Source organism: Cervus canadensis, chromosome 12 (assembly GCF_019320065.1).
Source record: "Cervus canadensis isolate Bull #8, Minnesota chromosome 12, ASM1932006v1, whole genome shotgun sequence".
NCBI lineage: Eukaryota > Metazoa > Chordata > Mammalia > Artiodactyla > Cervidae > Cervus > Cervus canadensis.
The window spans coordinates 320,900-343,901 of NC_057397.1; the positions used below are offsets into that span (position 1 = coordinate 320,900).

The 23,002-nt window shown below is 51.7% G+C and overlaps 1 protein-coding gene across 1 annotated transcript in view; it reads right to left on the reverse strand.

Moving 5' to 3' along the window:
- CYRIB (CYFIP related Rac1 interactor B) overlaps nt 1-22,762 on the reverse strand; it is a 148,394-nt gene extending 125,632 nt beyond the window's left edge. Inside the window, exon 1 of the mRNA XM_043484495.1 lies at nt 22,566-22,762. Coding sequence (XP_043340430.1) covers nt 22,566-22,749 — 184 coding nt within the window. The 5' untranslated portion in view covers nt 22,750-22,762. The remainder of the gene's footprint in view (nt 1-22,565) is intronic.
- Nucleotides 22,763-23,002: the final 240 nt, after the last annotated feature.

Sequence of the window (23,002 nt, forward strand, 5' to 3'; positions counted from 1 at the left end):
TGAAAGAGGCCAGAGAGAGAAACACAAATATCACACGATATTGCTTATATACGGACTCCAAGACAGTGATACAGAAATAGACGCCCACACACAGAAAACAAACTACGGTTACCAAAGGGGAAAGCAGGGGAGGAACAAATTAGGTGTTTGAGATTAACATAGATACACTGCTACATGCAAAATAGATAACCAACAAGGACCCACTATATTGCGCAGGGAACTGGATTCAACATTTTGTAATAACCCATAAGGAGGAAGAGTCTGAAAACGAATACATATAACTGAACCACCCCTGTATCCTTGAAACTAACACAACACTGTAAATCAACTGTACTTCAATTTAAAAAATAATGATAAAAGAAGAAGAAAGGATATCGAGTTAACCCTTCAATTTACTCAGGGTCTCAGTGACCTGAACTTTCTGCCTCACTGTTTATATTAAAATATAAATATCATCAGGTCTCATCCAATGCCAAATCCCCAAATTTTTACAAATGGCCAAAACAAACCTTGATACGAGAATGTAGGAGGGATCAAGGATCAGGAATCTAGAACCTCAACAGACTGTTAATAATAATTTCTTGAGTAGTGGGGCTTATACTGGGAGTGGGTGGAGGGGAGCCATCATGAACTGTCGGTGGGAATGAAAGACAGTGAAATCCCTTTGGAAACCTGCTTGTCAGCTTCTCAAAAAGCTAAATACAGAAATCCACACAACCCAGCAAATTCCACTCCTAGGCATCTACCCAGGAGAAACGAAAACCCACGTTCACAGAGGCTAGCACACGAATGTTCACAGCAGCATTAATCCTAACAGCCCCAAACTGAAAACAACACAGATGTTCATCCACTGGTGAGCGGAGAAGTGATGTGATATAATGCACAACAAAATAGTTTTTCTACAATCAAGAGGACCGAAGTACTAGCATCAACAACGTGGATGAACCTCAAAAACTTCATACCCAGTAAAAGAAGCCAGACACAAGACATTACATCTTCCACTTACACTTGCTGTTTGTTCACTCACTAAATCATGTCTGACTCTTTGCAACCCCATGGAAGGCAGCACGCCAGGCTTCCCTGTCCTTCACTATCTCTTGGAGCTTGCTCACATTCATGTCCATTGAGTTGGTGGTGCTATCTAACCATCTCATCCTCTGCCGCTCCCTTCTTCTTTTGCCATCAATCTTTCCCTGCATCATGGTCTTCTCTAATGAGTCAGCTCTTCTACTTTTATTAAGTGACCCAAAGGCAAGTTTATAGACATTTATCCAGAAGTACAGATACAGAATCTGCCTGCAATGCAGGAGACCCCAGTTCGATTCCTGGGTCGGGAAGATCTGCTGGAGAAGGGATAGGCTTCCCACTCCAGTATTCTTGGGTTTCCCTGGTGGCTCAGACGGTAAAGAATCCCTGCAATGTGGGAGACCTGGGTTCAATCCCTAGATTGGGAAGATCCCCTGGAGAAGGGAACGGATACCCACTCCAGTATTCTGGCCTGGAGAATTCCATGGACTGTATAGTCCACGGGGTCACAAGGAGTCAGACACAATTGAATGACTTTCACAGGTACAAAAGTAGATCAGTGGTTACCTGGGGCTGAGGATAAAGATTGTTTGTAAAGGGACATGAAGGATCTCATCAGGGTGATGAAAATGTTTTAAAAGCTATATTATGGCCATGGCTGCACCCTTCAGTAAAATAACTAAAAAAATCACTGCAATGGGTAGACTTTAGATACATAAAATAACCAAGCATTGGCTTCCTATGGCTGCTCTAACAAATTATCACAAATGTAGTGGCTTAAAATACAAACGTAGTCTTATAATTCTGGAGACCAGAAATCCAGAATGGGCTTCACCAGGCTGAAATCAGAACCAGGCTCTCTCCAAAAGTTCCAGAGGATTGTTTGTTCTCCCTATCCTGGTGGCTGCAGGTACCCCATGGTTTGTAGCTTCAAACTGGCTTCAAAGCCAGCAGTGTCAGTATCTTCAAATCTCCGATTCTGACCCTCTGGTTCCATCATCAAACCTCCTTCTCTGACCCTCACCCTCCACTTTCCTCTTATTAAGCCCCACCTGGATAATCCGGAAAGAGCTTCCCATCTTGAGATCCTTGGCCCCATCAGCAAAGTCCCTTTGTAAGGTAAGTATTCACAGGTTCTGGAGATGAGGACCTGGGCATATCTGGGAGGACATGATTCTGTCTACCACATACCTCAGTAAAGCTGTCACGAAAACAAATAAAAATAGCCCATGCAGGATGTGGCCAGCACGTAGGCCTCGTACAGGTGACCTTCCTAGAAACCCCACTGGTGAAGAAGCCCTCAAGAGCCCTGTCCTAAGGCAGCTCATAGGAACTGAAAGGGTCCTCGCTTTGGCCTCAAATCTAAGAGGGAACGGGGCAAGAGAACAATAAAGCCTGGCGAGAGGACCCGGATTCACTGGTCAAGTTCTAGATGAACGAGAGGATGAAGAGGGGAGAGTAGGAGAAACGCCTGGAGTTTCCACTGACCTGACCCCTGCGCTGGTCCTCCCCCGTCACTGTTGATTCTAAAGAAAAAGTTTCATGTCTGCACAGATGTGAGCGTCTTGGTGTTCTGAAATTTCCATCTCACTGATTATTTTAAGAGAACCTAAATTAAGTTAGTCTCCGACAATCTCTGATTTTGACAAGCACTTAAATCAATACGTATGGAGCCACTGGAGTTGCGCCCTCAGCAAATAAATGGACCAGACCGTCCTTATCAAGCTAACAGAGGGCAGCGAGCAGCACGGACCCTGTGGAAGCAGGTGGCAGCCTGACGCCTCCTCTCCCCTCATGCCTTATGGCGGCCACCTCTCTGCCCAGTCTTCGTCAAGGTTATGGCCCTTCCCGGCATCTGAAAACGGCTTTTTCTCCCCTGTCTCTTCTACTAGGCTGTGTGCTGCAGTGAGTCCGGCAGTGTGGGCGCACGCGCGCACACACACACATGAATGAAAAAACAGGCAAATTAGACATGCTTAAGAAATGACAGGCTCAAGAGCTGAAATGAAAACTCCAGAAGCACAAACATTGCCTCTTTTGGTTCTGCACCCCTCCGCCCTAGCACAGTGCCTGCTGGCACTCAGCAAGTGCTCACTAAATACCAGTTGAAGGGATGAACAGCCAGGAAGCCCCTGGTGCCAGGGTTAGGGACTCTTGGTCTCTGCACTCCTGTGTCTGTGAGCACAATGCCTGACACACAGCAGGTGCCCAATGTTTACACACCTGAACTGCAGCAGACTGGGTCTTCGAGGAATGGGATCGGGCTGGGTGGTGTCCACACCACAAAAAGGGAGGCAGGAGATGGGGAGCCTCCAGAGCAAGCTCACCCACCTCCCATAATAGGGGTGAGGTGCCCCACTCGGCCTCGGTGGTACCTGTCAGTCAGGGTTACTGGTTAGAGACAACAGAAAAGAAAAAAAGGAATTTGATGAGAAAATTAGGGGAAGCCACCAGAATTCCAGGTAGGCTGGAGAACCAGTCTGGGATAAAGGAGCAGGGGGGACTGGGCCAAGGACATGCCAAGGGGTGTCTACTGAAGGTATTCCTGACCTTGAGGAACTTCTAACTCACCTGCATCACTGCCACACTCAACCTAGAATCTAAGCCACGTGGCCACTCGGAGGCCACATGCCACAGCCCAAGCAGCTAGATGTGGGAAAAAAGAACACCTAGTCCACCTTGGTTTCTGTACTGGGAGTCAAAGCTCCACACCCCTGCAACATTTACATCCTGGGGGTTCCCCCAGACAGGAAGGTGGGAAGGATGCTGAGATATAGAAAATACAGAAAATGCCCATAAGACACACCAATTCACCGAACTACTGCAGACCCACGAGCCCTGTCTCACCATAACTGGTCCACAGAGTGGACCCAGGGGCTCCCAGGGTGGAGGAAGTGAGAGAGGCCGCTGACTGTCTACCCAGCCCCAAAGCCAAGTGTGAACAAAGGAAGTGTTTCTTCATCTCTCACCACAGAGAGCAAGTGTCAAGCAGAATTTCAAGCATCTGCTATTGCAAAACACCTAACAGAGCAGCATAAGGTCACTTCCAGAAACACCCCTCTCTACCCCGTAAAGACGTTCAGCTTCAGCGACATCCTGGGTAACTTCATTGGCATAAACTGAGATTCATTCGTTCATTTGTTTGTTTGCTTATTCAGCAAACTGTTTCAAGATCCAGATGTGCCAGGCCTCCTGCTGGGTTCTAGGATTACAGAGATGAATCAGTTATCATCCTTGGCTTCCAGAAGTTCAGCTGGCTAAAGGAAAGGATAAAAAGCAAGCAAGTTCTGCACTGGGGAAGGCAAATATAGTGCAGAGTTAGTGATCTGAATATAAGCTGCAGACATTTTTTTTTTTAGAAATTGCTGGTCATCACTCCATTTATAAACACACACACACACACACACACACACACGCACACACACACACAAAACGAGCTACCTCCTGAGTCAGCCACTAGCCCTAGGACCTAGTCCAAGAACAAGGTCTGTATGTCCAACTTTAGATCCCATTAGGAAGGGCTGCTGGCCACTGAGTTGGCTTTGAATGTCCAGCCTCAGACAGTCTCCATCCCTGAGTCGTGGGACAAAAGGCAGAGGCTGACACCATTACCCAGACGGCTATGCTCTAATGGAGATCCTAGCTCTTGGCGACAGGTGGGTCTCAGGAAGCTGGGAGATAAAGGTTGCCCTAAGTGCCCCTGCTCAACCCTCCACAAATCATAACACCAACACCTGCCCCATGTTCTACACTTTCTGGTTATAAAATACTGTTGCATTTATTTGCTCATCCATCATTCATTCTCCAAATACCTATTATATGTGAGCTACTCTGCTTAGAGCTAGGAATCTAAACAGTAAGAAAACACAGCCCCTGCCCTTTAGGATGCCACTTCCTCCAGGAAGCCCTCCTTGATCTCTTCAGCTGGGTTGCACGTCCCCCACCCCAGCTCCCTGTATCACTGCTGGCTCTCTCTATTTCAATTCCCCGGCTTAGATGAAAAAAGGACTCATTCACCTCCGACACCACCGTCCCCTGCCCCCCTCCAGGGCCTCGTATGGTGTCTGACACAGTGGAAGCAGAATAAACACCTTGAGGAAGCCCCAGTGGGAACAGCTAAGAAGACAGAGGAGAAACCGAAACCCAGGGGACAGGGCAAGTAAGACTCTTTAGGTAAGAGTCTGGCATTATCCTTCCGCCCTTTGGTTTCTAGATCAGGAAGTCTGTCTCAGAGGGCCTGGGTGACCTGCCCAAGATTCCTGTTCATACAACTAGCAGAGCCTCTGATCCCACTCTTCATATCAGCTTCCAGAACGACTGTATACCCCAGCCAGCTGCTGGCTCACTTTCTCCCCAGCAGTCACAGAGTTTCATCTGCCCTCCTGTGACCAGCTTGTTGTTGGCACCTACTGTATTCTTCACCCTCCCCCAGAGCACTGTTCTAAGATACAAGGAGATAGAAGCCTGTGATTAAAACAAAGAAACGGATTCGGGTACTCATTTATTCATTACACAAATATTTACTGAACACCCACGGGATGTTCTATTCTAGAGATAAAGAAGCAGGAGTGAACAGAGGCAAAAATCGCTGCTGCCCGCTAAGGTCCGATCATCAGATGGTGTTACAGAAAGGTGGTGTCCCTCTGGTGAATAAATGAATGAATCAAAGGTAACCTCAGGCGAACTACTGCAGGTAATGTCGATGTGATTAAGCTGATTCAGAGCACCTGATCTGCTGGGGGGCAGGGAGACCACATAATTCTTCATCCCCAGGTCTTTTTCTACTAGCTTCTAGGGGATCCCCTGTCTTACTCTTTCAACAGTTACAGTACAAGAGAAATAGAATGAGCCCCCTTTTCTGGCCATTGCTGGCTTCCTAATTAAAGTCAAGGATGTGTGTTTACTCAAGGTCTATAAACACAGACCCCAAAGAAGTGTTTAAGAGAAAGCAGATGAAATGTGGGTAAGGACTAGCTAATAAAATCAGAGGGAAAAATGCTGGGAGTTTTCAACCATGACCGTGATTAAACAAAACTTGCGGGGAGGATGCTCTGAGGGCCAATGTCCAGAAATGTGTGCAGAGCCTGAGTTTCCAGGGCAAAATGTAAACCATAACTTCCTGCTGAATTAATTGGTCTCCGGTGGGAGAGTCAGGCTAAGTTGCTCTGGACCACGCAGCTCTTCCTGCCTCACCCCTCCCCGCCTTCTGCCACTAGGTTGTCACACAGCTCGTCAAGACTGCATTTAAAATCCCGTGAACCTGCAGCTTCGCTGGGGACTGTGTGTGCTCAATCGTGTCTGACTCTCCGCGACCCCATGGACTGCAGCCCATCAGGCTTCTCTGTCCATGGAATTCTCCAGGCAATACTGGAGTGGGTGCCATTTCCTTCTCCAGGGGATCTTCCAGACCCAGGAATCAAACCTGCGTCTCTTGAGTCTCCAGCATTGGGAGGAGGATTCTTTTATCACCGAGTCACCTGGGAAGCCCCAGTCTCTGGTAAATTAAAAGAGGCACCTAATGAAGCTCTGGAGAAGGAAATGGCAACCCACTCCAGTACTCTTGTCTGGAGAATCCCAGGGACAGAGGAGCCTGGTGGGCTGCCATCTTTGGGGTCGCACAGAGTCAGACACGACTGAAGCGACTTAGCAGCAGCAGTGAAGCTCTGCAAGGAGATCCAACCAGTCCATCCTAAAGGAAATCAGTGCTGAATATTCATTGGAAGGACTGATGCTAAAGCTGAAACTCCAATACTTTGGCCACCTGAGGCGAAGAACTGATTCACTGGAAAAGACCCTGATGCTGGGAAAAACTGAAGGCAGGAGAAGGGGACAACAGAGGATGAGATGGTTGGATGGCACCACTGCCTTGATGGACATGAGTTTGAGCAACTTCTGGGAGCTTGTGATGGACAGGGGAGCCGGGCGTGCTGCAGTCCATGGGGTCACAGAGAGTTGGACAGAACTGAGCAACCGAACTGAATGAAGCTCAGAAGCCGAGACCATCATAACGTTCACTGTCATCAGGGGGCTTCAGTCTCCTCATCTAGTCACTGCACCAGACACTGGCTAAGTTCCCTTCCAATGACAGCTGCCCACAAACCATTCTCCTCAACCCAGGCAGGAACCAGAGGTGTGGAGAAGGACCTCTCTTCTGAAATTTGGGTGCAAGTCTGGCCTTAATTTGAACATGAGTGGCAGAGATGGCCAGGAGCCCCAAGGATCCCCCTACAAAGTCGATGACATCCCAGAGATCAAAGTGGGCAAACTAAGGCTGACACCCTGGGCCAGCCCGAATAAAATGCTAATGAACACATTTCCACAATTAAAGTCAACAATAGGAGAGTCACCAGTGAGGCCCAGAAAACAGTCAATGTCTTTGATTAAGCGCTGATGAAATTCCCCATCACTGCTTTAATCTGGTTCCCCAGGGAGTTTCCTTGGCTTTGCGATGTTTTCAAAGAAAACGATCTTGAATATATTAATACATGATTCCCCAAGCTACTCAACAGAAAGATGGGCCCTTCTGCCTCCACCCCTTCCCCAGGGCATGCAGCAGTTTCCCAGATGAGTCCTTAGCGGCAGACAATGGCAACCTTGGCTCTTTGTCTATAGAAGATGATCTTTCTCACCAGCGATTACTCTCTGCTGGTCCAGCTTCTCTATCAGAGTCTCCATTTACCAGTGACTTTCTGCATTTGAAGCTGAAGCCAATCTCCTTGGGCTGGGACCAACCTCTCTTAAAGCTAAGGTCCTGATAAACATCAAAGTGCTCTTAGCAAACTGACTTGGTTTCCATACCAGAGCAGAGTCCATCCCGAGTCAGCTCTACACCAACCTGGATTCTCAGCCATTCTGAGTATAAATTCACTGTTTAGTTGCTAAGTCATGTCTGATACTTTGTGACCTCATGAACTGCAGCACACCAGGCTTCCCTGCCCTTTACTATCTTCTGGAGTTTACTCAAACTCACATCTCCTGAGTCAGTGATGCCATCCAAACATCTCATTCTCTGTTGTCCCCTTCTCCTCTTACCTTCTACCCTTCCCAGCATCAGGATTCTAAGCCACTCTGAGTATAAATGATCAAGAGGAAAACACACCGAAGGATGGCTCCTAAGCTGAGCCAATCCACCCTTCTGCCTATAGTTCCTTGAGTGCTGCTGCCTTTTGCACATGCTGTTCCCTTTATCTGAAATGCTTTTCCCAGCAGAGGCCTTTAAAATTCAGACTGTCACCTTGTCTATAAAGCCTGGCTCAGACCATCCAGGTAGTTCAGTTCAGCATGTCCTGAGTGTGTGAGCCTGGTCCATATATGGCTAAATGCACAGAGAAGAGGAACTTCCCCTTAACTGGCTGCAGATCCTCCCAAGACAGTGTCTTCAAATCACCTCTGGCTTGAAACTTTACTTTATTTTTTTTATTTTTATTTTTTTTGTATTTTTTGACTTATTTTTTATTTTTTATTTTTTTAATTTTTTTATTAGTTGGAGGCTAATTACTTCACAACATTTCAGTGGGTTTTGTCATACATTGATATGAATCAGCCATAGATTTACACTTATTCCCCATCCCGATCCCCCCTCCCACCTCCCTCTCCACCCGATTCCTCTGGGTCTTCCCAGTGTACCAGGCCCGAGCACTTGTCTCATGCATCCCACCTGGGCTGGTGATCTGTTTCACCATAGATAGTATACATGCTGTTCTTTTGAAACATCCCACCCTCACCTTCTCCCACAGAGTTCAAAAGTCTGTTCTGTATTTCTGTGTCTCTTTTTCTGTTTTGCAAAACAGAAACTTTACTTTAAAAGCTTTAATCTGCATTATTTCAGATGTTAAAAAAAAAAAAAGAATAAAACCTCTTGTGTCCATCACTCAGCTTAAGGAGCAAAATGTGTGTGTGTGTGGGTGTGCGCGCGCGCGTGCATGCACTCAGTCATGTCCAACTCTTTGCAACTCCATGGACTGTAGCCAGCCAGGCTCCTCTGTCCATGGGATTCTCCAGGCAAGAATACTGGAGTGGGTTGCCATTTCCTTCTCCAGGGGATCTTCCCCACCCAGGGTTTAGAGCCTGCATCTCTCGCATCTCCTGCCTTGGCAGGTGGGTTCTTTACCACTGCACCACCTGGTAAGCCCTAAGGAACAAAATAGAGTGACTACAAGCTAAACCCCCAGGTACCCCACCCCCAAATTATTCATCTTCCCAGTTCCTCAGTGAAAGTGAAACTGTTAAGTCGCTCAGTCGTTTCTGATTCTTTGTGACCCCATGGACTGTAGCCCGCCAGTCTCCTCTGTCCACGGAATTCTTCAGGCAAGAATAGTGGAGCGGGTTGCCATTTCCTCCTTCAGGGGATCTTTCCCACCCAGGGATCAAACTCATGTCTCCTGTATCTCCTGAACTGTCAGGCGGATTCTTTACTACTCAGCCACGTGGGAAGCCCTAAGGGAGGGATGAGCCCTCAGTAAATGCTCTTTTCATTCATTAGGTGTGTCTTCCGACTTCTGAATTCCCTGCTAGCCTGAAGTGCATCTGTGAGGAGGCCACCAACTGGAGCTTGAGAAGAGCCAGGACTAAGGCTGAGTTCCAAACCTGGCCCTTCCCAGCTGCACAGCCCCAGGCAAATCACTCAACCTCTCTGGGCTTCGGTTCTCTGAAAAACAAAGTATGCACTCATTCTACAAACACTCTTGGATCGAGGGATACAGTGAAGCCTGACCCGCAGACCTCAAAGAGAAGAGGGCCCAGCTCTCAGGCTCAGCGATGCTCGGCGGCCACAATGTGGACTCAAAACACTGCACCGCCATAAGGCACTGCGATTAGCCTTTAGCCTTTATTTTGTCACAACAGCCCCTTTCTGACTTCTTTCCCTGCCTTGTTTTTTTTTTCTTTTAAGGTTCAAGACACAGTGTCTGGTCAATGCAAAGTAGAACAGAGAGCCAGGAGGCTCATCTTTAATTCAGCGCCAACAGCACTCAGCTGGGCTCACACTTGGACAAAGGCTTTTCTTCCCAGTGCATCTACTCACAGAGGCCGGTTCCTCCAGTCAGCTCTCAACTATTCTCCCAGGGAGGGCTCGACCCAGGCTGGGAGGCTTGGGGGGGCGTGGGGTGTGGACGGGAAAGGGAGATGGGCGGGGAGAGCAGGCAGACCTGGGGCAGAGCCCTCCCCGTGGTCCGGAGAGCAGCCAGGGCCTCCTGGGAGGGAGGGGGGCCGGCACCCCAGAGTGCGGCCCTCCCGGCTTGCTCCTCCTGGGAGGACGCTCCGTGACACCTCCGCCACAGAGAAGGGGAGCGGCGGGAAGCGACGGGCAGGGCTGCTCACGCAGCGGAGGCAAAGCCCTGCGTCCGGCAGCGGCTTCCCCGTGCCTCCCGCCCTCTCGGCGGCAGACACCCTCAGGGAACGAAAACCTTGGCGTGGCCGTGAGCTTCAGCTTTGCCCAAGGACGAAACCTTTTACTAAACCCGAGTTTGGATAGACTCCGGGAGGAGGTGATGGACAGGGAGGCCTCGCGTGCTGCGGTCCATGGGGCCGCAAAGAGTCGGACATGACTGAGCGACTGAACTGAACTAACACCCGATAGGCCCCCTGTTAGGAGTTGAACTACATCCCGTGGCTGATGAGGATTAAATGAGATGACAAGCCCTGGCAGAAACCTCTCCCACCAGCAGCTTTTTAACTGCTATGTTCTAGTCCTGACCCTCGAAAGGGCGAGCATGAGGAACCGGCGTGACTCGGCTCTGCGGCTCAGGGCTCAGCCAGCAGCTGGAGCGCCTTCCCCCTGGCCAGAGCAGCGGAACTGCCTGGTTCACCTGTCGCTTCCTCCGGAAGGTGGACTGGGAGCAGAGGGCCTAGTACCGGGCCCAACAGGAGAAGAGAGGAAGACGGGAATGGAAAAAAACAAGGCCTTCTCTGGACACTCTACAAATAGCTGTTGGGCTTCCCTGGTGGCTCGGTGATAAAGAATCCGCCTGCCAAGATGGGGGACATGGGTTCGATCCCTGATCTGCGAAGATCCCACAGGCCGTGGGGCAGCTAAGCCCGTGAGCCACAACAAGAGAAGCCACGACATTCAGAAACCCAAGCACTGTACCTAGAGAATAGCCCCCAATCACCACAAGTAGAGAAAAGCCCGCGTAGCAACAAAGACTCAGCAAACCAATAAATAAAATTATGTAAAAAATTAAAAAATTGCCATGATGCCCAGAAAGGTTGATTAAAGGAAAGACCCAGCTAGCCACTAGCAAGAAGATACACCTGCCTTCCCAGGATGACGTGGCTCCCAGGCATCCAGGCAGGGAGACGGGACACCCACTGGGTTCTCCCCTGAGAACCAAGCTTTTAGGAACATTCCAGTCTCTGCACATCAGCAGGTGCATCTCAGGTACTATTCAACCTGCCCACCCCCACTCTGATTGAGTGACAGCCCCGTAACACACAGGAGAATAAGCTCGAAGGTGGAATCAAACCCTCCCTCCCTCCTGCCCCACTTAATATGATCGGGAACAAGAGATCAGGTTCCTTTCCTTTGCGTTTTAAATGTCTGAGGTCTTGAGACGAAGATCAGTTTAGCTGGAGAGAAGCATTTTCCAATCCCATCCCCAGCCATGACCTGGAAGGGGGGGTGTCCCTGGGGGAAGGCGGTGGCGGGACATTCAAAAGGTCACACACCTCGACTATTCCTCATTTACTTCTGAGAGGGAGAGGGCAAGGGTGAAGTCAGAAGTATGCAAATTCGCTTTTCTACACTTCCTCTGCATTTCACCACTGAAACTTTGAGAAACACCGCTTGGGAAAGAGAGTTCCACTGGGGGGAGGGAGAAGGGCCTCAAGGTGGTGGGGTCATCTCTAAAGGTCGGAACCTCCTAGGGCCCAGGACACCCTGTCAGATCAACTCCAGGACGGGGCGCTCAACCAGAGACGTGGGCTTCCCCGGTGGCTCAGTGGATAAGAACTCACCTGCCAATGCAGGGGACACAGGTTCGATCCCTGCCCCGGGAAGATTCCACATGCCGTGAAGCAACTAAACCTATGAGCCACAACTACTGAGCCCGAGTGTTGCAACTACTGAAGCCTGAGTGCCTAGAGCCTGTGCTCAGCAACAAGAGAAGTCACCGCAATGAGAAGTCCGTGCACCGCAAGTAGAAGAGTACCCCCTGCTCAATGCTAACAGAGAAAAGGCCTTGCAATAACAAAAGAACACTGATTCAGGCTCCACTAGGCCAGAAGTTGTGTCCTTCTCGTCTACTGGGTCTCCCACACTGCAGCTGGACCCCCTAAAACTCTCCAAAGTTAACAGCACTCAAGCAGGCGAGACCCCCGGAATTATTAATTATTAACACATATACGTGTAACACGTGGAGTGCCACTGGGTCAGGACAACTACACATTCTCAAGACGTCCTCAGTCTATCACAAGGTACAATGGAAGTATATCTCATGTTCATTTAATTTAGCCATATTCAACTATACTCAACAGTATATCCAACTATGCTCAAGGAGCCACATTTTTTTTTTTTTTTTAAGAAACTTGAATGAAAGTGTGCTTTGCCTCTTGAATTTATGTGTATTTATTTTTTGGGATACTGAACACTGTGGTTTACTGTATAACTGTACACTACTGTTTGTGTGATACGTTTACACACACAGGCTACTGCACAGCATCACATATACAAAATCACACGTGTGCAAACAATCCTTCAGGGGCAAATTCTCCTGAGACTGTCTCCTAATTTACCACGCAATTCTGCCTGCTGGGTTGACTCCTGGACTTCATGGCTGAGATGTGACTCTTATGTTTTTTTCTCCTTTGGTGCTTTTGAGTCTTGAAGGGTGTGTCTGTCTGATAGGAACTAGCAGAAAATCAGTTTCGGGTTAGAACAGGAAACTGGGCCTCCAAGGCTGGTAAGCACTGGGAAGGCCACCGTGGCCCAGCACCGTGGCCACCTGCCAAGGACAGGCTGTCTGGTCACAAGAACTCCTTGCTGGGCCATGAGCTGGCCATGTGGGGCTTTCACCTTCCTGGTCTGATGGCTCATTCTTTCAGTGAGTGGTGTAGATGACTTCCAAGTTCCCGTGTGACTCTGGGAAAGTCATATCGTCTCTCTGGGCCTCCATGGGCAGTCTGAACAAGTTCCCACCTTGGATGAGAATCAGAGCTTCCTAGACGAGGTTACACTGTGTTGAGACAGTGACCTCCTCAGCATTTCAGGCGGGTGGCCCTGGGGTCAGCCACCTCCAGCCAAGAGATGCTTCCTCTTTCACTGCCCAACCCAGGCTTACAAATTCTGTTTTCCTGCATGGGTGGTGGCCTGAAAAAGCCTGAGAAGGATGGGACTAGGTGATCTCCAATGTCCTTTCCATTTTACACCAACTGCCCCACCCCCAGCAGTTAGAATCAGGTAGTATAAAGGCAAAAGATTCTGCTACGTGGGGGTTCCTCTAACTGGGTGACAAGGCATCGGAATTATCTGAGAGTGCTTGCTAAAAATGTGGATTCCTGGACTTCCCCGGTGGTACAGCGGATAAGAATCCACCTGCCAATGCAGGAGACACAGGTTCGATCCCTGGTCCGGGAAGAGTCCACATGCCTCAGGGCAACTGAGCCCATGTACCACAAATACTGAGATCGCGTGCCACAAGTACTGAAGCCCGTGTGCCTAGAGCCTGCGCTTGCAACAAGAGAAGCCACCTCAACGAGAAGCCCAGGCACTGCATCGAAGAGTAGCCCTCACTCGCTGAAGCTAGAGAAAGCCCACGCACAGCAACAAAGACCCAGAACAGCCAAAAATAAATAAATATAATTAAAAAAAAAAGAAAATGTGAACTCTTGATTCTCCCACCCAGGAAGCTTAAACATACCCAATTTGTAGTTAGATAAAAGATATACTGGGGAAGAGGAAACACAGGCATAGCATATTCTGGCAAATTCACACACTGAAAATGGATGGGAGGGTGGGACGACCATGGCAGGCAATTCATCCTGTATCCACCTTATTGTCTCAAGTCTACAAGGACCCAGGCTCCAAAACCGGGGCTTTCCTTTCCTATTCAATCATCCGACCCAAAGCCTGAACCCACAGCACACTTCCTTCACCCAGATCTTTGTCTTGTGGGGGGTGCGTGTGGGCAGAGGAATGTGCTACACATCCCAACAGCAAATGCAACAAGAGGTGTGTTAATAGCACAAGTCAGTTTCACACTGAAATTTACCAAAAACCTCACTACTCAAATTAGCCCAAGTAACCTACCTGCAGGAGTCATTTATAAATCCTCAACTTCCTGGGCTGACAAGTTCACGGAAGGTAGCTCTCACCAGTGATGGTTGGCGGGATGCCTAGCATAAGGGGACGTTCCCTTAGAAAACCACCTCTGTCTTCTAGCAACACCGAGCAGCATCCAGCCACATCAGTCTGCTCCCTAGAAGACAACTCCCTTCGTATGCCTTTCGTTATGCTCGAGGTACACTCAGAAGAGGTAGTAAAAACAGTAGGTGGGGACTTCCCTGGTGGTCCAGTGGTTAAGAATCCCCCTGCCAATGCAGGAGACACAGGTTCAATCCCAGGTCCGGGAAGATTTCACACGCCGAGCAACAACTAAGGCCGTGTGCCATGACTGCTGAGCCCACCCACTATAGCTACTGAAGCCCGCTCACCCTAGAGCCTGTGCCCCACAACAAGAGAAGCCAGCGCAATGAGAAGCCTGTGCACAGAGACTAAAGCATAGCCCCACTCGCTGGAACCAGAGAAAGCCCTCAAACAGCAATGAAGATCCACCACAGCCAAAAATAATAAACAAATAAAACTTAAAAAAAAACAGTAGCTGACATTGAAGCTGGCAGAGATAGTACTTAGAATTCCAGCTCTGCTCTTATTAACCTCTAAGTGTTCCGTGTCCCCCTCTAGAAGGTGGCGATAATATGACCTAACTCGCAGAGTTACTGTGAAGGTAAAAAGCACCCGGAAAGTACACATTGTCCATGCTCGATAAGGGAAAGCTGTTGTCATTACAAGGGAGACCAAAAAAACCCCAAAAGCCCCAAATCACAAAACCCACCATGTGACATTTACGGGAGCCCTGTCATCAGGAAGGCCCTTTCCTGGGCCATAAATGCCACACAAAGTGTCGGAGATGCTGTCTCCCGCCCCACCTCCCGCTCCCCTCCCCGCCCCTGCAATCACCCCACTGCTCCGTCCTCTGACGCCCACCCCCAAGCCCAGCCAGAGAGCCTCTCCAATTCCTGAAGGACAGCGTGGGCTTGGAGGGGCTGGGTTCTGGTGAGCCCAAGGAAACAATCCGAACCCTGCCTTCTTAAGCTGCTCAGGCCCTCAGGGACTTGTGTGGGGTGGCTGGGGGACACGGAGCATTTATTCCCCCGATGGACCCATCCCCGGGCCCACTGCATAGTAGGTACTCACTTAGTGACCCCTGATGAAGAGCAGGATGGATCTGCTTTCGCCACAGTGAACTGAACACCTGATAGCTATGAAAGCATGTTTGGAAAAGACTATGAAATACCCCTCCGCTTTGGTTCACAACCTGCTGGATCTACATGCACCCGCTGGTTGTCCCTGGGGCCCCCGGAGCTCAGGGAAGTATGTAGAACTAGAGTTCAGGGGAGCAGGGCAGACATGTTAGGATGTTATTGGCCGGGTGTCACTTCCTTGCTGTCTTCTGTGTTTGACTTCACCTCTGGTTTTGAGCAAAGCGGGGGCCAGGCCAGCGCACACGCTGGCAGCGGAGGCCCCCGCCGGGCGGCTCGCTCCTCCTCCCTGAGGCTGAGCGCAGACAGGGGACTCGATTCCTGAGCACCTGTGAGGTGCCAGGCCCTACGCCAGGCAGAGGCAGCCAGGCCCCCACTGCGGAGCCGCGGCAAGCTGCACATCGGCACCGGGATGCCGGGGCATGTGAGACAGTCTGCAAACGACCCCACGCTCAGGGAGTCGTGACTGAGCCAAGAGGTACCAGGCCGTGAGGTCCACGGCTCTTCCCCCTTCCAAAGGAGAACCCCAGAGGCGCCAAGCCCCTCAGTTTTGCATGAAGGCACTAGAGCAGTTTGAAAGATCTTACAGAAATACCTGCCCTTGGGACTTCCCTGGCAAGTCCAGTGGCTAAGACTCCGTGCTTCCAGTGCAGGGGGTGAGGGTTCAATCCCTGGTCAGGGAATAAGATGCCACATGCTGCACGGTACAGCCAAAAGAGTAAACAAAACAAAAAGAAATACTTGTCCTCCTATCAAATCCATATCCCGAGGATATGCAGAAAGACACAGCTCGGACCTGAAGTCAGCACTGGACAAAGCAGCTCCTGCCCAGCTGTGACTACGTCCTTGCGGGGAGGGGTGCCTTTTTGGAGTGTTTCTATTGATGCGAGGCGCTAGGCTAGCAGCTTGTCCCAGACATCATCATTCAGCCCTCCAAACAATCCAGAGGAGGTGTTATCAGCCCAGCTCTGTCCAGGGCAGCTCTGGCTCAGCAAGGTGCTCTGATTTGCCCAAGGTCACACAGCTACTGCGAGCAGGGCCAGGGCACGTCAGCTCCACAGTCCAACAGTATTTGCCGAGTGGGCACTGGGTTTAAATTCCAGAAAACTCCAAGTGGCCAGACAGGCCCGTCCCCGTAGACTCCTTGAGCAAGTGAGCCAAGGATGGAGCTTTCCTGCCTCTTGCTGCCCAAGCCTCTTCCCATCCTCACCTTCTCTGCAGGACTTCCCATCTTCACCTCCTCTGCATGCCTTCCCATCACCTCCTCTGCATGACTTCCCCTCACCTCCTCTGCAGGACTGTAGCACTGTCCCTCCCCATCCTCGTCTGAGGATGCTGACCAAGGAGGGGAGTGGGGGCCATGTGTCTCTGACACATGTGTGCGACTTCAAAGCCGTCACTTTTCCCGTGTTGGATCTTCTTTTCCACTGTGGGTTTAAGGGCTTGAAGGTCAGGGGCAGAGATATCTTTCGTGCCAGGGAAGGATGTCCAACCCCTAGCCCCTCCTTGGCCTCAGAGCCCAGCACTAAGGCAGCCCCAAGGTACTCACGGGCAGATGCTCGGGAGCCAGGAGACCTTGGTTCCAGTCCTGCATTTGCCTCTTGGGCAAGAGGCTTCCCCCTCCGAAACCCAGTTCCCTCATCGGTTTAATTAAGAGTACCGGACGCCTGCAACTCTGAGCATGCGGTCAGTCCTTCCCAACAGCATCACGTGTGAAGGCTGCCGCACTCGCCCCGCCTCCCTCTGTTCCCTCCCCGACTCCCTGCTGGGCCGCAGAGCACCTCCACTGGGTAGGGGAGGGCTCTTCTCCACCCTCCCTTCAGGTCCCCACCACCTTCTTATCGTGTGATTTGAGGCACATCTGCTTCCTCCACTAACTAAGCCGTCAGCTGCCGGGAGCCTCCAGGGTCATATTCCAATTCGCATCCTCAGTGTCGGCTGGGTCCCACGTGAATGAGAGGGCAGGGACCTCCAAGCTCACCCTACTGGACGCGTGGCCCACAACGCGGAGCACCACGGGGGGAAGCGTCAGAAATGCAGGCTCTCTGCCCATCCCAGCCTCTGCCTCTGCCTCTGCAAGGGACTCCTGAGTGGATTTGGGGGACTCATGCACTCCCGTATGGGACGTGTGACAAGGTTCCCCCCAGCTCTGACGTGCCCCTTCTCCACAGCCCTTGATTTGACCACCTAGACGCCTCCAGACTTGTGCGCCTTAGCAGGGCTCCCTAAAATGGAGCTCACTAAATGTACCAAGGGTTTCCCTGGTGGGGCCGGGGATAAACAACCCGCCTGCCAATACAGGAGATCCGGGTCGGGAAGGTCCCCTGGAGGAGGAAATGGCAACCCACTGCAGTGTTCTTGCCTGGAGAATCTCATGGACACAAAGGAGCCTGGCAGCCACAATCCAGAGGATCACAAAGAGGTGGACACGACTGAGCGACTGAGCACGCATGCAGTAACCAAAGGTCATTCACCTTAGGAGCCTTCGAGAAGCCTGCTGCTGACCCACAAGCAGGATCTGAACCGTGCAGCCCCCCAGTGTGACTCCGGCCAAGTGTGACCCACTGGCCTGCTGAGTCTCAAGGAAGCCCAGCGGCTTCAAAATGTTGCAGCCCCTCCCTCAGTTCTGTGGATGAGGCCACCCCCATGCTCCCCGCCCCCTCAACCCCCAAAAGCAGATGACTGCACAGCAGCCAATATTTAACAGCAGAGACAAACAGACCAGCACCCCCTGCCCCCTCATGGGCCCTGCGTCCACGCTCAGAAAACGCTCTTCCTTTATTTTCTACTCTTGACATTTACTCAACTTCAAAAGAAAAGGAATCCTTCCAAAACACGCTTTCAGGTTTTATTTTTAATAAACCCTGCCATTCCTCTAATGGCTTCACATTATCCTAAATATTTATAAAAAATCATTCTCAGCATCACTTCTTTAAACAAATCTCCCCGTCGACTTCGATTATTTATGAATTTATGAACACAATGTCTCCTTCCCCTGGGGCAGATGGTAACGTGTAAGCCTTTGGAAAGGAGTGGGGGTGGAGGGAGGAAAAATCAACAGGACAGAACGTAAACTCAGTGAGTCCTCAGTTTACCCTCCTTGACCAGCTCTGGTACAAGGATCTCTTCGTTCAGGGAAACACCATACTGTGGCCAGTCAACAAGTGGTTTGGGAATGCATGGAGACTTGAATCTAGAAGAAGCTGTAAGCCAAGGACTTGATCCCCAGTGGGAGCTGGAGCCCTGTTAACAGAGGGACAGGACAATGGGACTGGGGCCCAGATAGAAAGAGCCCAGGGATGGTGGGAAAGTAATGGATATTTGCTGAACACCTACTATGTGCTGGGAGACTCCCCAGACCACTTCTGCATTGATCGTCACAACAACCTTTCCAGGTGGCGATTATAATTCCTCATTTGAAAGATGAAGAAGGCCCAGGGAAAGAGGAAGTGTTGTGCCCAAGGTCACAAAGCTAGCAAGCAGCAGCAGAACCAGGATGGACAGCCAGACACTCAGGCCTCCAAACCCAAACCCACACTGCCTTTGAAGTAGAAAAGGATGAGAGAGAATAGAGAATGGAGTTAACCTCATCCATCCTTGGTTACAAAATTATTATCTTTCTTTCAACCTGATGAGGCCAATCACCCCTTTCAAGACCATCAAAGATTTAACTCCCAAAGTTCCACAATGCAACAGAACTTTGCCCATTGAGAATCCAGGGGGATCAAGTCTCAGATGAAATCTGGAAGGAGTGGATGCAAAGGTTATAACAAGATATGAAATGAGAGTCATAGACAACACAGAGAGCTCACTTTATGAGAAAGAGAGGACATTACCCTCAGGGATGGATGAAAAAGAGGAGCCTTTACCAAGTGCCCCAGAGGAGGAGAAAAAGAATAAAATCCACCCTTCCTCCACCCCTCCCTCAATTTACTTCTCTCCAGAAGCTCCAATTCAAGTTAAAAAAGAGAGACGGGTCTGACCTTTGTGATGCTTATGCTCTTTCTAGTGAAGGATCATTACTGCTGCTGTTGATAATAACAATCACTGATGCTGATGGCCATTTACTGGGGGCCTGGGCTGAGAGCTTCATGCACACGACTACAAGAAGCAAAACAACCCCATTTTACAAATGAGAACACTGAGGCTCTGAGCAGGGAAGAGATGTGATGATGTGCACGGGGGCAGTAAGAGGGGACACCAAGGTGTGGCTCTGGATCCTGTTCAGGAGGCCAGTGAACGAGATGAGACGGGGCAGAGATGCGGAAAAGAAAGTTCCAAGAAGGTTGTGATCTGTCTAAGGCTGCAAGCCAGCGCCTAGCTAAAGTGGGTCAGTTTTAAAGCTGAATTTTTCACTGACACAACACCATTTCCACAATGCTAGTTGGAAGATGGTTTTGCTGGAGACGGCCAAGTCCCAGGACAGCGGTCTCTTCAGGTGTTCCTCCTGTCACAGGCTCTGGGTCCTGAAGTAAGAACAGAGACTGGGGTTCCATGATGGGGAACCAAGACGCACTGGGGAGGAAGGCCAAAGAACAATGTCAAGGTCACCTACAGGCCAGTGCGTTGACCTTAAGGTGGAGACAGACTGAACTTCCACAAAGAGCAAAGGGGAAACCATCACTCTTTTGTTCATTCTGTCAAAAACAAAAACAAAAAAATACTGGACATCAGCATATGCCAGGCAGCCTGCCAGGCACAAGGGGAACCACAAAGGCCCTTCAGGTGGGAGCACGGTCCACGGGAAAGAGAGGGAGAGCTCAGCGGATGGAAGACTGGAGTGATGACCTTGAATCTGTGGCTTCATTGGCTGAGGGTCTCGGGCCAAGTCCTATACTTTCTCTGAGTCGTAAGATGAGAATAAAATCTCCACTTCACAGGTAACTGTGGCCACTCTACATCTTCAAAATGAACCTGTGTGAGCTTAAACTGTAGCTGGCCACTGCACAGAGGTGCCTGCTCTTGACTCTTAAAATAATAGCCGCACTCGGGTTCATCTCCTGCCCTCCAGAAGTTGGGAAAAAGAAAAAAAAAAAAAAAGCACAGCTAAGGATCCTATGAGAGGTGCACACAGGCCTCTGGGAGCTGAGAAACAAAGAGAAGGAATGGCTGTCAGAGAAAGCAAAATTATCTGAAAACCTCCCAAAGGACATGCAGAAACACATCCTGAGTCTTTATCTGAAGGCCATTTCCAAGTACCCCTGTGGATGAGAACAACCTAGCCCTCTTCAGCACACATGCTTTGCCCCTCCCCATGCCTGAAGTTTAGCAAGCATCCAGATAACGTAAATTACAACCTGCCTGGCCAAGAAAACTCAGGCCAGCTGACCACTTCTGCACGCTCCACCTAGGAGAAAACCCACCACGTTTACAGGAACCCCCAGGCCTGGGAAGTCAGCCCAGCTGTCAGCCCTGGCAGCCCGCCCCAGCCAGTCATCTGGCAGTGGCAATCAAAATGATGATTCCTTTTCATTTCCACCAAATGCAATCTTCCAAGAAGAGGAGAGGCTCAAAGTCAGAGTTTAAGCTCCTTCTCATAAAGAGTCAATATTTTCACAGGATAATCCTTCTTGGGAAGGGGGTGGATTACAAATATCCCAGGTGGCAAAACGTGGCTCTCTGGGGACTGTGGAGAGGCCCTTATAGGGCAAGAAGGCCAAAGCGTGGAACCACACCCGGCCACTCACTCACTCCTCAAAATTCACCATCCACCTATGCACGACACAGACATCTATGTGCCCCAGGCCCCCCTTTCAGGCGGTGGGGATGCAAAAATGAAAGGTGACTGACAATGACACTTCCCATCCCTGCGCCCTCTCCAGGCCAAGAAATTCAGGCTCACGTGCTGGAGGCCCAACTCAGAGCAGCCCGTTTTAGAGACCGGCGCCTGAGGCTCAGAGAGGGCAAACGACTTGCCCAAGGTCACACAGCTAGCAAGTGGCCGAGCAAGGAATTAAACCCAGGTACAAAGTCCTCGTGACACTCCCCGGCCGGGCCTCCTTCCCGCTCAAGCCCTCCCCCACCAGCTCCATTTCTGCGGCAGGGTGAGGATCAAAGCCCGCCCCCCTGGGCTCCAGTAAGGGAAGTCCTCGGTTCCTCTTTCCTCCCCACCCCCCGCCCCCACCTCCCCACCACACAGGACATACAGGTTCGAGACCCACGGTGTGTGTGCGCAGCCCTAGGAAAGCCCTGTAGGCTGCAAGGGCATCCACCCGTTAACTTCCATTAAAAAAAAAAGGGGGGGGGGTGATTAAAAGATACAGAGCACAGAAGAAGCCCTCTTTAAACACGGGCCGGTGGTTACCCCAGAAGGAAGTCTTGAAGCCAATGGAGATTTTGTTCACCACCTCCAGTTCCTCAATTCTAAAAGACTGGCCTTCCAAGCCTCCAGTGGAAGTTAGCTGGGGGAGGGGGTGCAAGGCGCCGGGGTCAGACCCTGCGCCCTCACCTGGCTTTCAAAAGGGGTCCGCCGGGGTCACCCCGGGTACCCCCTCCCTCCGGGCGCCGCCGCGCGCTCCCCGCAGCTGGGTGGACCCGGGCGGCGGCCCCGCGGCGTGCACTCCTCGCGTTTGCCCTCCGCAGCCCACCCGAAGCGCATCCTCTGGGCGCCCCGTCCCCGCCCCACGCCGAGCCCCCCACCCTCGCGGCGCCCCTACTCCAAACCGCAGGACGCCCGGCGCGGCCCGGACCGCATCCCTTCCCCTCCCCGCAGCCATCACGCGCGCGCCCCGCACCCCACGCCCTCCCCGGGGGCAGGTCGGCTCGCAGGGCGCGCGCGGACCAGCCGGGCGGCCCGGGCGGCGGCGCCGGCGGAGCCCAGGGCACGTACCTGGCGGCCCCGGCGAGCGGCGAGGGGAGCGCGGGCGCGGGCGCGCAGGAGCCTCGGGCGCCGCCGCCGCCGTTTCCGGGTTGGCGGGTCTCACGTCACCGCCGCAGGTTTGCGAGCGGCCCCCGCCGCGCCGGCACGGCAGCAGCAGCAGCAGCGGCGGCCCCGGCGAGCGCCAGGCGAGAAATAACTATAAAAGGAAGAGACGCGTCGAGGAGGAAGAGGAAACGCCGTTTACCTTCGAGAAGCCGAGCCGCCGGCGCTCGCACAAAAGGAGGACGCCCGCCGACGCCGCCCCGTCCCCGCCGCATCGCGGGGCCCGGCGTCAGCGCGCGCGGCGCCCCGGGACCGCCCCGCGCCGGCCCCCACCCCAAAACCCGGGGGCGGAGGTCCGGGCCGGGGCCCGGGGTGACCTTGGACATGTCGCGGCAGGCGGCCGAGCGGCCGCGTGGGGGGCGCTGGGGGGTGGGGGGGGCGCTCGGCGCCCTCCCGGCGGCGTGGACGCGGAAACTCCTGCTCCGGGAGGCGCGGGGATGGCCCAAGGTCACAGCCCGTGCGACAGGGCTCCCGTTCGAACCCTGAGTGCCCCCGACTTGCAGGCCAGCCCGGCTCCTAGCCCAGGGTCCGCTCCCCGCTCACCTGTCCGTGGGGAAGGATGCTGGCCTGCCCGGCCCA